This window comes from Vombatus ursinus, unplaced genomic scaffold, assembly GCF_900497805.2.
Source record: "Vombatus ursinus unplaced genomic scaffold, bare-nosed wombat genome assembly UNPS02014863.1, whole genome shotgun sequence".
NCBI lineage: Eukaryota > Metazoa > Chordata > Mammalia > Diprotodontia > Vombatidae > Vombatus > Vombatus ursinus.
This window is the reverse complement of record NW_020954641.1, coordinates 1,969,830-1,985,075: the sequence shown is the minus strand read 5'-3', so window position 1 is coordinate 1,985,075 and position 15,246 is coordinate 1,969,830. Positions and strand designations below refer to the sequence as shown.

General features: G+C 41.6%; 1 protein-coding gene across 1 annotated transcript; it reads right to left on the bottom strand.

Moving 5' to 3' along the window:
• Positions 1-418: 418 nt before the first annotated feature.
• On the bottom strand, positions 419-9,968 carry LOC114027577. The gene is made up of 5 exons (XM_027841676.1): positions 9,839-9,968; positions 6,666-6,868; positions 6,477-6,566; positions 4,774-4,820; positions 419-938 (listed from the first exon to the last, which is right to left on the bottom strand). Exons 1-5 carry the CDS (start codon positions 9,966-9,968, stop codon positions 803-805), a joined length of 606 nt encoding a protein of 201 aa, XP_027697477.1. The 3' UTR covers positions 419-802.
• Between the last annotated feature and the right edge of the window lie 5,278 nt (positions 9,969-15,246).

Below are 15,246 nucleotides of genomic sequence, written 5' to 3'. Positions count from 1 at the left end.
AGGGCTTATTCAATGAAAGATGATTATGTTGCTGAATAAAGCAGTTGCTATATGCTTACTGAAAAATCCAGTGTGAAGCAGAAAACACTGCACAGCTACCCTTGGTAAATGATATGTAATGAAAATATGAGTTCTTCAGGGGTAGATGAAACATCTTCTCCATATCCTTTCCTTAACCGAGCAAGGAACTGTACTCATACAATTTCTTACTGAATGTTAGCTGAAGGATAAGGATGATGACAGCAGTAGCAAAAGGCAAAATGGAGGGGCAGCTAGGTGGCACGGTGGATAGAACTCCAGCCTTGGAGTCAGAAGGACCTGAGTTCAAATATGACCTCAGACACTTGACACTTACTAGCTGTGTGACCCTGGCCAAGTCACTTAACCTTGATTGCCATACTTAAAAAAAAAAAAAGGCAAAATTGTATACTAGAAAGTGTTAGACTTGGAATCCTAAGATCATGGAATTTAAAGCTGGAAGGACTCTTACAGATTATCTAGGCTTACCCTCTCATTACAATGAGAGAAAGAAACTTGTGCCTAGAAAGGGGAAACTAGCTGCTCAAAGTCACACAGTAGAACTGTGATTCAAATTTAGGATATCTGACTCCAAATTCAATATTCTTTCAAAACTACTCTGAGTCAGAAGACCTTGGTTACAGTTCCAAGCTGGATGTCCACAGACAATTTCATGTTTTCTTTCTGAACCTCAGTTCTTTTCACCTGTAAAGTGGAAATACCTTACAAGCTTGTTGTGAAGGAAGTGCTATGTAAATCTTAAATCTGTGTAATCTATATAAATCTATAAATCTACAGGAATGTGAGCCCAACTGTTTCTTCCCTGGGTCCTAATAATGTAAAGAGAAAACAAACAGTCTACTCTCTTTAGTTCCATGGGTAAGATGTGCCAGTTTCTCTTAGGATGAAGACCAGGTTTCCTGGAAAGAAAGAAGAAAGAGAGAATTTAAATAATCATAGATTCAAGTAAAACAAATTGGCTTTCTAATCGGTCTTCCTGCCTCAAGCCTCTACCCATTCTAATCTGTCCTCTACTCAGCTAGCAAGTGATTTTCCCCAAAATTCAGACCACACCATATTATCTCAACACAAAAAATTATTCTGTAGTTGTTTAGTTGTTTCAGTTGTGTCTGACTCTTTATAAGACTAAACCCCATTTGGGGTTTACTTGGCAAGGATACAGGAGTAGTTTGCCATTTCCTTCTCCAACTCATTTTACAGATTAGGAAACTGAGGCAAGTAGGATTAAGTGACTTGCCCAGGGTCACACAGACAGTGTCTGAGGTCAGATTCGAACTTAGAAAGATGATTTTCCTGACTCCAGGTATAGCACTCTAGCTACTGTATCACCTAGTTGTCCAATAAATCACAGTGGCTCCCTATTACCTCCAGAACAAAACTGGAAATGCTGTGTGCCATTCAAAGCCTTTCACAATCTGGGCCCTTTATACCTCCAGTCTTCTTATACTTTATTCCCCTCCATGTATTACAATTTAGCAATACTTGTTAACTTGCTGTTCCTTACACAGGACACCAGAGGATAAGAGAAATCCAATTCCATTACGCATATGTCTGTTGATATTCACCCTTCCTGCTTGCAGGGGAATCACCCAGACTCCATTCCATTAGGCGCCTGTCTCCTGACATGGCACCTTCCTGCCAGCAAGGGGCAGAGAGAGCTAGTCCTTACTATTCACTCTACTTATCTCCTGAGCTGGCTTGCCTGTAGGAATAAGAAACAAATTCTTTTTTCTCAGCTCCCCTCAATGGTCCTCTTGTAGGAGCTACCTAACACCCTAAGCAGACCCCACCCTGAGGTGGGGAACCCCAAGTGACATAAATAACACTTAAATTCATACCAGCTAGGTGGCACAGTGGATAAAATACCAGCCCTGGAGTCAGGAGGACCTGAGTTCAAATGTGACCTCAGACACATAACACTCACTAGCTGTGCAACTCTGGGCAAGTCACTTAATCCCGGCTGCCTCTTCAAAACACAACAAAACCTCATACCTGCCCATCTCAGTGATCCTGAACCACTGGTTGTCACTATACAAACCCCATTCTTTATCACCCACTGCTCACTTCCTTATTCCCATACCTCTCAACCCAAACCCTCCATGTCTCATTCTAATTCCCTCCCATTGGACTGTGTGTGGTAAGAGACCCTCCAACTCCAAATATAATGTTCTTTCCACTGCTCTATGCTGTCTATCACTGAATATAATCAGAGAGGGGTTATCAGGATTTAGAAATGGAAGGGACTTCATAGAACCACTAGTCAGACTCTCTCATTTTAAAAATGAAGAAGCCAAAGCCCAGAGAAGGCTCACAATATCATATTTTTAGGGCTAGAAAGGACCATAGCAACTATCTAGTCCTCATGTGATAGATGAGGAAACCAGAGTTCTGAGACAAAAAAGTCCAAAGTCACACAAGTAAGAAAAAGTTCAGGCTAGAATTCAGTCCCAGGTGTGCTGACACCATACTGTCTTCCTTTAGAAAGTGGATGAACACCCATCAAGCAGCCTGTAAGGAAAATTCCTGTCCCAGGTAGAAAGCTGGCCTCTAAAGACTTTGAGGTGCTTTTCAGGTTTAGTCTACTAGGTAGAGAGCACATTTTGGGGGTGTTCAGTCCAGTGCTGAATCTTAAACCCTCATCTGATCTCAATATACAATAACATGGGTTATTGTGGGTAATGCCATCAGTGCCACATACTAGGGTAGAGATCACATCATAGTTTCTTGGTTTGATTAGGGATTATTTATTAAAAGTGTCACAAGGGGCAGCTAGGTGGCGCAATGGATAGAGCACCGGCCCTGGAGTCAGAAGGACCTGAGTTCAAATTCGGCCTCAGACCAAACACTTGACACTAGCTGTGTGACCCTGGGCAGGTCACTTAACTCCAATTGCCTAAAAAAACAAAAACAAAAACAAAAACGAAAACAAAACCTGTCAGATGCAAAATACAGATGCAGAAAAGACAGTAAGCTTTTTTTTTAAAGTGACTTGCCCAAGGTCACACAGCTAGTAAGTCAGTAAGCTTTTTAAAGTACCTCTATGTGCCAGGTCAAATGTAGTTTCTGCTCCCAAGAACCTCACAATCCAATATGGGAGACAACAAGTAATTATGTATTAAAAAGCTATACGCAGTATACATAGGAAATAATTAACAAAGGGAAAGCATGTGAAGAAGGGAAAAATCATTTATATAGCACCTACTATGTGCCAGGCACAGTGCTAAATGCTTTACAAAGTACAACCCCACAAGGTAAGTGCTATCACTATCTCCATTTTCCAGTTGAGGAAACAAAGATTAATTTACTTGCCCAGGTTTACAGAACTAGAAAGAGTCTGAGGCCAGATTTGAACTCAATTCTTCCTGACTCTAGGCCTACCTAGTGCTCTATTCACTGTGCCACCTAGGTGGCTCACTGGATTTAAGAAGGATTGGAAAAGGCTCCCTATAGATGGGATTTAACTGGGACTTGAAGGGAGCCAGGACACAGAAATGAGGAGGGAGATTAAGACACGAGGGCAGGCAGAGAAAATGAGTAGAGTTGAAAGATAGGGTGTCTTGTATGTGGAACAGTCAGGAAGCCAGTGTCACTGGATCTACCATGGTGGGGACCAGGGTGCAAGAAGACTGGAAAGTGGGCTGGACATAGGTTATGAAGGGCTTTGAATGCCGAACAGATGATTTTGTGTCTGATCCAAGGGGTGATAAGAAGCCATTACAGTTTACTGAGTAGACAGCTGAGATGGTTTGACCCGAGCTTCAGGTAGCTGAATAGAGCATGGACTAGAGTGAGGACAGACTTTAAACAGCTGTCAGACCCACCAACAGGCTATTTAATTCATGTCAATCACCTTCGTCTTTTGTCCAAAAAGATGAAATGGCACCACCTGTGGGCCATCAAATCCTTTTTGTTTGTTTTAATGAAAAGTGAAATCTTTTAACAATTTCTGTAGTGGACTTGATTCTCCTATCAGTGAGAAACATTTGCTGAGCACATACTCTGCATGAAGCAATACTCTATTCACCGTGGAGAAATAATATGAATAATTCCCATTTCCATAGAACTTTATAGTTTAAAAAGTACTTCCCTCATGACAACCCAGCAAGGCAAAGAATATGATTACAATTATCCCCATATTTACAGTTGAGGAAACTGAAAGGCAGAGAGATTAAGTCATTCAGATAAATGTTGGATCCCAGATCTAAACTCAGGCATCAGGACTCCAATTCTAGCATACTCTTGTCACTAACAAGCTGATGAAGTCACCATTTTACTGACGGGGAAGCTGAGGTCCATAAGGAAGTGGCTTGCCGAAGATCACATATAGTAAGTTAGTAGCAGAGACAGGACTTTTATTTACATCTTCTGACTTCTGGACCAGAACTGGAGCCATTCTCCACCTTAATCCATTTTTCTGAATTTGGTAGGACTGAAAAAAAGTTATTGATCCATTTCTATTGTTTGTCCATATTGTACGTATATAGGTCCTTAAATGGATCCAGTGTTAACATGCCTCCAGGTAATCAGACTTCATTTAAGGGATTTGGAAATAATAAATTTAGTGACTTCCTTAATTCCTATGTCTAAAGACAAAAATGGGGGGAAAATGAAAAAAAAAATCCCTGTTTTCAAAGAGCTTACATTCAACTGAGAGACACAGTATGTACACAAATAAACATGTATGGATCTTCCACCTTGTCCACGATAGGATGGAAAAGTGATTTCTCTTCTTACCTCAATGGGAAGTCCAAGGGAGAAGCTGCTGAGTCCCAAGTGGCACTCTTCAAGGGTAACAGAAAAGACATGAGTAGAAACTTTGGTCGTGTTTCTTAAAACCTACTGGGTCTATGGTTCTTTCTGGTTCAGTCACCAGCCATCTTTGAAATAGCCCCAAAAGATGTGGAGATAATCCAGGTGATGTTGGTTTTGTTGGTGCCATCAGTCCTTAGGGGATCTGTTTGGGTATCACCTCTTAAGGCTTATCCAGATGCCCCAATTGTTGGCTCCCTTTCTTGAACTTATTTTTATTTTGTATATACTTTGTGCTTATTTAGCTGAGTATATTGTATGCCTGCCTCCCCAACTCACAACAGATATGTAAGCTCTAGTACTGGAAAGATTGTTTAATTTTTGTCTTTGTATCCCCAGGGCCTAGCAAAGTGTTCAGACACAGGTGGAACTACATTATCTAGAGATCCCTTCCAACAGAGAAAATCTACAGTGCCTACACATTAAAGATCTCCCTCTGGAGCTTTTTAGGTATCTTTGTCCCTAAAATAAATAGCCCCATATTGTTGTGTCCTGAGTTTGCACACCTATTTGTTATGGTCTGCCAGCAACCTCCATTTGTGTTTGTAGGCATTAATCAATGCTGGTAGCATGCTTACTTCTAGCAACACTTCATTCTCCCCTTCATCTCTTACCTGTATCCCATTTTCTGCTTTTAGTCAGCTATACCCTATGAAAGCAGAAAACTGAGCTTATGAGAAATATGCCTAAAATAGTATTAAGCCCTGAGTAAGGATCTAAAGTGGTCACCTTCGAGGAAGTTTGTAAAAGATCCTTTGGAATATAAAGAAAAATAGGATATACTTCCTGCCCTCTGAAGCTCATAGTTTAGTGGAAGAGATAAAGACAGAAATAACTACAAAATGATTTAGAATATACTATAGTGACTAGAAGAATGGTATATTTAAGTTACCATAGGAATTTAAAGATATGGCTTCTGTCTCACAATGAAAATTCATCAAAGATTACCAGGAGGTGGCATTTGAACTGGATCTTAAAGGAAGGCTAAAATTTCAACTAGTGAAACTGCCAGAGTTAACAGAGAAGCTCATGGAAAATCAATCCTAGAAGAAACCTCTGAGACCATCTAGTCCACCATTTCCCAAGCTCTGTTCCATGCAAGGTAAGGAAGAGTTCTTGACAGTTTCAAGGCTTGATATTTTTTCATAAAGATGACATGATGTACATATTAAAAATTTTTTTTTCACGTACATCACATTTCCATGATTTTGCTCCAAGATTTTCTAGAGCCACTGATTCAGGAGGATCACACTTTTCTTCTGCTTGGTCTCAGTCCTTCCCCTCCCTTCCTGCCCTCTTTATCTATTTCAGCCACAGTGTACCCCTGGGTGTCCCCCGCCCCGAGTCTGCGTCCTTCTCTCACCTGTGCCCCTCGCTACTCCCCATCCCCCCTCTTCGCCATGCAGGGGTCCGGGTCCCACTGTCCACTGCCCCCATCCCCGCCTGGTCCTCCGCCCCGTCTGTGCCCTTCTCCCACCCGGGTCCCCAAGGCTGCCCTCGGTCTCCTGTCCCCCTGCCCCCGCCCCCGCCGTGTCCCCCGCTCTCTCGGCCCCAGGGACACCCCGGAGCGCCCCCTCCCCATTTCCTCTGCGTCTTGCGGCCTGACAGCGGGCCCCCTCCCCCATTACCGGGCGCCCGGAGACCGAGGCTGCGGCGGAGGCTGCGCAGGGTTGAGCCTGCGGCTGGACCATGTTCCGACTCCGAGGCTGCAGCTGCGTCTGTGAGGGAGACACAAGAGGAGACACGGGTTCAGCAAGGGCGCAGCCGCCCCACCACGCCCGGACCCGGAGCCTCCCGAGGCTCTGCCAGTGCCTCACTTGCCCGGCGGCCTCCTGTCTGTTATTGTTGCTCGGGAAGAGGGAGGGAGAGAGAGAACCCCGGCAAACACTTCCGGCTCCCCTGCCGCTTCGCTTCCTTTTCCGCCCCTGCCCAGGACCACTTCCGGGGCTGTGAAGCGGACTGGACTTAGTGGAGATGTCAACAAGAACTTGGAGGTGTGAGTGCTCGTCCCATCTTCTCTCTAAGATGAGGTTGGACTTCAGGAACTCTTAGGTCCCTTCCAGCTTTGTCCTGGGATTTCTTCAGTCAACCAATCAGTCAGTCAATATTTATTAAGCGCCTACTATGTGCCAGTAACTGAGGGAAGCGCTGTTTTTTGTCAGTGCAACAAAGACCTTTATGGAAGCCTCAGTACCACTTCTTACACGTGGGACCTCAGACTGAGGACCTCGGATGTCCCTGGTCCTAGTTCAGACGAGCCTCTTCTCTCCCCTGGGCCTCAATTTCCCCATCGGGAAAATGAGAGGATTGGACTAGGTGAACACCTAGGACCCTTTCCTTCTAAATCCCTTGGTTTTAGAAACCCATTTGTTCTGGAGGCAACTCTTTGCACTTGGGGCAGTTCAAATTGTTTAAAAGTTTTTCCTTATGTTGCCTCTCTGCAGTTTTTTGTCATTGCTTCTCCCACCTAGGACAAATTCAAGCTCAATCTCTCTTCCACTTGACAACCCTTCAAATATTTGACATCACCCCTCATGGTCCCTCTAAGTCTTAAATCCTCCCTTCCCTAGGGAATATATCTCCATTTCCTTGACCAACCTTTTATGTAATAATAATCTATGGTCCCTTCACCAACCTTCTTAGGTGCTAACGCTTTTCTATATATTTTCTAAAATATGACAACTTATTTTTTTCCCCAATTCTGTGAAATTTTCATAGACCCTATACCTAGAAGGAGCCTTAGATTTCATCTAATCCACTCTCCTCCTTGGAGAGTAAACTTATGAGTAGGGATTTTTCCATTCTTTGTTTTTATATCCCTTGTGTCTAACACATAATAGGTGATTAATACAGAAATATTAATAGGTAAGTAATGCTCATTATTTAAGAGTGAAGTGACTTGCTTAAGGTCGAACTAGTAAATAGCAGAACTGTGATTTGAACCCAGACCCATTATTTTCAATTTCAGTGCTTTTTTCCTGAAATACAAATGATCATTGATTTATTGGCCACATTGCCTTTATTTCTATGAATTGCTCCAATATACTTGGTAACCCCCTTCTCTGAATTCATAAATGAATTTGAATTTGTGTGCTCCCAGGATCTTATGCTGAAGGTGGTGGCCCTTCTGGTTGTAGTGTAGGTGACCTTGAGAGGGTCTCAATGTCAAGAAGTACAGTACCAGTGCTTTGCAAAGTAACACACAATACTGAGGACAGATCAATTGAGGATCAGAGTTTATAGCTCAGTATCTACCAAGACATGCCTAGTGCTTCCCAACAGAAAATATGCTTTCCCAGTCATCCAGGATACTTAGCAAATAATGACTCACGTTTGTATTATGCATTAATGATTGCAAAAATAATGTACCATTATGTCATTTAATCTTCTCTCAACAGCCTTGTGTGATACATATATAATGAGGGTGTGTGTATGTGTGACAGGGAGATGAGAATAGGTATCTCTAATGCTTCTTTCCCCTACCCTTTTCCAAGTGACACATTAATTCTTTCCAGGAGGGGAAGCACAAGCCTCCATTCTGCTTTCTTCAAAGAGTGGGGGTAAAAGTCATATCTGTCGGCTCTATTAAATATCATTTGTCTAGGGGATGTAAGATTTAGGTTCAAGCTAGACTTCTAATTGCCATTTCTTAATGCAGACAGGGACCCCAAACTTTATTTCCAAGGCTAGACCACCTTCCTACCAAATGCGAGTTTCACAATGAAGACACATAGAAAATAGTGATGAAATCTATATATCCAAGTTAATAATAAAACAGAAATCAGAGAAAATACACATATAGCAATATGCACTAGACAAGTACTGATTAAGCCCTCCTACTGAAAGATAATTTAGCTCATCTAAGGAGGAGAATCCCAGATCCCACTCAAAAGGAAATTCCCCGAAACCTCTATTGTAGCAAGTTGTGGATAGGGATATAATAAGAGACTGTCAGATCTTCTCATGTTGGCTTCTTTCCAGAATCTTTTTCCCCTTTCGAGTCCTGGAGAGAGGTTGATGTCACACATCTTTTTCCTCATAGCTGGAAGCTAGAAGACCTTAAAGGACTGAAAAAAACAGTCTCTTGCTTGGACAACTCCATCTCACTCATCACACAGATACAAGTTGTTTATCTCCTTCAGTGAGGGGAGAATCTATATCAGTGGGACTGGAAATTCAATTTATACATACTCTGGGTATTGATAGATTCTTCGTATGGGTAAAGGAAGCAGTAGCTCAGTAATCAGCCCAATACTACCATTGAATCTTTAAAGGTCCTTACAACTTCCTGCCCCTTGGGTCTACTCATCATCCCTGTGACTCCCCAGGACAAAACTCCTTTTCCTGGCTATCACTCTGGATATGTGACAGGAGAAGTGTAAAGGGAGTGGAATATATTAGACTATAAACTCTTCAAGGCAGGGACATTGTCATGTCAAACAACAAGCTCTGCAAGGGAGCAGGAGAAAGAACTTTAAATAGCAAGGAAAGGAAATTCCAATAAAACAAGTCTATTCTGCATCCACCGAAAAGGACATCTTTCTCTTATAATGCAGGTTCAACTTCCATCTCTAGCTGGGCACTTTTACTGCCTAATCTCCAGCTTTTAGAGGGATGAGGAGTTGTAAAGTAGGGCCTCCCATCTGACTATCTGTTCCTTCCATCTCATAGTGCATTTGCCTCTAGGCAGATCTGCCACCTCTGTTGGCAAGAGGAGTGGTGTCTTCCACTCAATGACGAGCATTCTCACACTTGGTTATACCCTTCAAATCCAGTGCCTAAACTCCTGTAGATCATCATCCAAATCCCATTCCCCATCTTTCACCACCCAGTTTCTCATTCCCATCCCCCTCAACCCTCCCACTTCAATTTTCAATTTAACTCTACCTAGTCCTATCACTGTGACCTCTGGAATGCTAGTCTCGTAGGCAACAAACTACCTTTCATTTTAAATCTTCCTTTCCCACTCCTTCCTTCTACAAGCTCTTACTGAAACCTGGTTCCCCTCTGATGGCACAGCCTCCTTGGTCACCCTTTTCACTATTGGATGCACCTACACCAATTCTCTTTGACTCATTGGTCCGGGGTGGGACAGAGTTGAAATAACTCCTTGCCTCCATTGCTACTTCTGGATTCTCCTCCTACGTCTATCACTCAGTAATATCTTTTACTTTGAGCTTCATGCTGTTTCATCTATTTCACCCTCCAGGTGAACTCCTCCCTTCCTTTCCAAATGTGTTTGTTATGTGGCTCACATTTTTTCTCTCCTCTCTAACTCTTGCCCTCGTACTAAGAAACTTAAGTATACATATTGACTATCCTCAAATACCCTAACCATTCAGATTCTCTACCTACTCATTTCCCATGAGCTGCTTCACTCAACCTGAGTCACACACAAAGATGGTCATACTTATGATTTTGCCATCACCCACAAATGCACCACTTCTGTGTTCAAGAATTATGAAATCCTCTTATCCAGTCATGACCTGTTGACTTTTTATTTCTCTCTTTGTCTTCCCTTACAATACCTTATTCTTTTTTTAATTAATTTATTTTGATGGTTTATCAACAATCACTTTCATAAGCTTTTGAGTTTTAAATTTTCCTCCCCCTCCCCAAAAAGGCATACAATCTAATATAGACTATACATATACATTCCTATTAAACATATTTTCACATTAGTGATGTTGTAAGTAAGAATTGGAATCAATAGGAGGAACCACCAGAAAGAGGAAACGAAACACAACAGAAAAAAAAAATAGCAAATAGTATGCTTGGATCTGCATTCAAACTCCGTAGTTCTTTCTTTGTAAATGGATAGCATTTTCCATCATGAAGCCTTTGGAGATGTCTTAGATTCTTGTATTGCTGAGAAGGGTTGTCTATCAATATTAGTACCTAACTGATTATGTTATTCCCTTCTTGAGCCAACTCTGAAACTAAGGTTCAAACAATGCTCATCTTACTCCCTTCTTTCCCTCTGCTGTAATAGGTTTTTGTGCCTTTTCCTCTAGTGTAATTTACCCTTGTCTACCTCCTCCTTTCCTTTTCTCTCAGTACGTTTTCTTAGAGCAGATTAATCCACTTACTTGGATCCATTTAACCCACTTGATTAGATTTTTTTTTTATCATTACATCAAAGTCAACTTTTACCCACCAACTTTATGTATACCCCTTTAACATGATGTAATAACAATACAGTTCTCAAGCGTTACAAGTATCATCTTCCCTTATAGGGATGTGAATAGTTTGCCCTTACTAACATGTTGTTCTGTCCCGTTTACCTTTTTATGTCTCTCTTGAGTCTTGTATTTGAAGATCAAATTTTCTGTTGAGCTCTGGTCTTTTTATCGGGAAGGTTTGGAAGTCCCCTATTTTGTTGAGTATCCATCTCCTCCCCTGAAAGATCATGCTCATTTTCACTGGGTAGTTGATCCTTGGTTGTAATCCAAGTTCCTTTGCCTTAGGGAATATCATATTCCATGACCTACCATCTTTTAATGTAGAAGCTGCAAGATCCTGTGTAATTCTGACTGTGGTTCCATGATATTTAAATTGTTTCTTTCTGGCTTATTGCAGTATTTTCTTTTTGACTTGGTAATTTTGGAATTTGGCTACTATATTCCTTGGCGTTTTCAATTTGGGATCTCTTTCAGGAGATGATTGGTGGGTTCTTTTTTTAAAATTATTTTTAGTTTTCAACATTCACTTCCACAAGATTTTAAGTTCCAAATTTTCTCCCCATCTCATCCCTCCCCCCACCCCAAGATGGCATGCATTTTGTATATCCCTTTCCCTAATCTGCCCTCCCTTCTATCTCACCCCTCTTCTCTTATCCCCTTCCCCTTCTATTTTCCTGTAGGGCAGGATAGATTTCTATATCCCATTCCTGTATTTCTTATTTCCCAATTGCATGTGAAAAGAAATTTTTTTAACATGTGTTTTTAAAACTTTGGATTCCAAATTTTCTCCCTTCCTCCCTCCCCACCCACCCTCATTGAAAAGGCAAGCAACTCAATACAGGTTATACATGTGTAGTCATACAAAACACTTCCATAGTAGTTTTGTTGTGAAAAATTAAGTATATTTCCCTTCCTCCTATCCTGCCTCCCATTTATTCTATTCTCTCTTTTGACCCTGTCCCTTCTCAGAATTGTTGGCTTCTGATTACCCCCTCCTACAATCTGCCCTCCCCTGTATCATCCCCTTGCTGTCTTGTCCCCAGATTTTCCTGTAAGGTAAGATAGATTTCCATACTCAGTTGAGTGTGTATGTTATTCCCTCCTTAAACCGAATCCAATGAGAATAAGATTCCCTCATTCCCTCTCACCTTCTCCCGTTTTCCCTCTACTGTAAAAGCTTTTTCTTGTCTGTTTTATGTGAGATAATTTATCCCATTCTACTTCTCCCTTTCTCCTTCTCCCAGTATAATCCTTTCTCACCCCTTAATTTTATTCTTCAGATATCACCCCTTCATCTCCAACTGACCCTATGTCCTCTATCTATCTATCTATCTATCTACATACATACATATAATTTTTACCCTCCAACTATCCTAATACTGACAAAGGTCTCATGAGTTACAAATATCTTTCCATGCAGGAATATAAACAGTTCAACCTTAATACAACTCTTATGATTTCTCTTTCCTGTTTACCTCTTCATGTTTCACTTGAGTCTTGTATTTGAAAGTCAAATTTTCTATTCAGCTCTGGTCTTTTCATCAAGAATGCTTAAAAAGTCCCCTATTTCATTGAATGACCATTTTTGCTGCTGAAGGATTATACCCAGTTTTGCTGGGTAGGTGATTCTTGGTTGTAATCCTATCTTCTTTGCCCACTGGAATATCATACTCCATGCTCTCCCATCCCTTAATGTAGAAATTGCTAAATCTTGTGTTATCGTGATTTTCAGGTAGACCAATAATTTTTAAATTGTCTCTCCTGCATTGATTTTCCAGGTCAGTTGTTTTACCAATGAGGTATTTTACATTTTCATCTATTTTTTCATTCTTTTGTTTTTGTTTGACTGATTCTTGCTTTCTCATAGAGGCATTAGCTTCCATTTGCCCAATTCTAATTTTTAACAAATTGTTTTTTTCTATTAGATTTTGTACCTCCTTCCCCATTTGGCCAATTGTATTTTTAGGGACTTGTTTGCTTCAGTGTGCTTTTTTTTCCAGTTGGCCAATTGTATTTTTTAAGGACTTGTTTTCTACAGTTAATTTTTGTCCTTCTGTTTCCAAGCTATTCATTCTTTCTTGCTTACCTCTCATTTCTTTTCCCATTTTTTTCTACCTCTTTCATTTGACTTTTTTTTTTTTAGGCAATTGGGGTTAAGTGACTTGCCCAGGGTCACATAGCTAGTAAGTGTCAAGTGACTGGTCTAAGGCCAGATTTGAACTCAGGTCCTCCTGACTTAAGGGCCAGTGCTCCATCCACTGTGCCACCTAGCTTCCCCTCTCATTTGACTTTTAAAATCCTTCTTGAGCTCTTCTAAGAAGGCTTTTTGGGCTTCAGACCAGTTCATATTCCCTTTTGAGATTCCAGATGTGTGTTTGTTGACAATGTTGTCCTCTTCAGAATTTCTGCCTTGATCTTTACTGTTCTCATAATAAGGATCTATCATATGTTTCTTTTTGTTCATGGTGTTTGTTTATTTCCTGGCCTTTAAAGAGATTGAGTTTTCCTGCTGGGGGGCAGAGGGCACTGACCCAAGCTTCTTGTGTAGGGAGCCAGGGCCTAGTCGCTAGCTTTGTGTGCTGGGGCCTCCAATGCTGGCAGTTGGAGGCTGTAGGGTTCTGGCAGCTTTCCTCATGTTGGGCTGGAATCAGCAACACTGGAACTCTAGGAGCAGGATTGGGTAATGTGGCTCCTGGAGATTTCCTGCTCACCCAGGCCTTTCCTTCTTTTTGTTTCTTCAGCTCATTTCAGATGGATATTGCAGGATGTTTATTCCCCTGGGGCCTCTTGGAGTACTGCTTCCCTTAGTTTTGCTGAGGCACTGTTAGACTTGGTTGCTGTAGAATGCCAAGGCATTCTGGTTTTACAGGCTGGTTTTACAAGCTGGTTTCCACTGGTTCCCCCCTCCCCCCACCTCACTGAGGCACTTGGGGATCCAGGTGTTGTTGTTTGCCTGCTCCACCGCCTGGTTTTCAGGATCTCCTCCTGGTATGCTGAGGTGGGGCTTTCTGCTAGCTTGTTGAGATGCCTCCTGTTCTGTACTGCTCCCCTTCCTCCAGGGCAAGAGGGTCCTTTCCTGTTAATCCCTCAAGCTACCTGGGCTACTGGACTGCTGCATGCCATCTTTCTTCTGGTTCAGCTGTTCCAGGGTTTTTCCTGGGGTGATATTTTCTGGACTTTCAGAAGTTAATAAGGGAGGGTAAGAATGACTTACTTCTTACCCTGCCATCTTGGCTCCTGGAAATTCTTCATCCATTATCATAACCTCTAATCCTTTGACCTCTCAATTCTTTACCAGGCCATCTCCTCTGCATTGGCCACTCTGTCCTATTTTCTCCATTTTGAACCCTTGGAGAACCAATTCAACTTTATACTGTTTCTCTCTTGAATCCCTACCCTTATCAAATCACCAATTATGCCCAGCCAAACTTCAGCCTGAGATCGCTCCCACTATTTACTGCCTTTTCTTCTACATATGTGCTGCTAAACAAAAATGGAGAAAATCACACAACTGTTCTGACTGGATCCACTACAAATTTGTGTTACACAACCTCAACTGGGCCCTTTCTACTGCTGGGCAATCCTACTCTACCTCCCTTAATAACTCACTATTTCACTCTCCACAGTGGTACCTTTTCATCCCCCTTCAAACCTCTAATGGCTCCATGTTCACCCACTCTCTCAGCTAAAAATCTTACCTCATATTTTAAGAAAAAATTTAGGCCATTCATTGTGAGCTCCCTCTTCATTCCTTTCTTTATCTCCTATCACTTAGTTGCTTTCTGCCACTAACACCTCCTTTATCTGATGAAGTCTTTATTTCTTACCAAGGCCAGTAATCCCACTCTATTCCATCTCCTCCAACAGACTTACCTCTTGTCATCACCATTTTCCACTTATTTTCAATCTCTCCCTGTCTACTGACTTATTCCCTGGTGCTTACCAACATGCCCATGTTTCCTTCATCTTGGAAAAAAACAAAACAAAACAAAAACAAAAGCCACTCACATGAGCCTTACATTCCCTCTTAACTATCCTTTTATATCTCTTCTACCCTTTCTAACTAAATTCCTTGAAAAGGCCATCTACAATAGATGTCCCTACCTTCTCTCCTCTCTTCTTAACCTCTTTTACAATCCTGGCTTCTGACCTTAGTCATTCCACTGAAACTGCCAAACAAAATTAGTTATGATCTCTTAGTAGCCAAATCCAATGG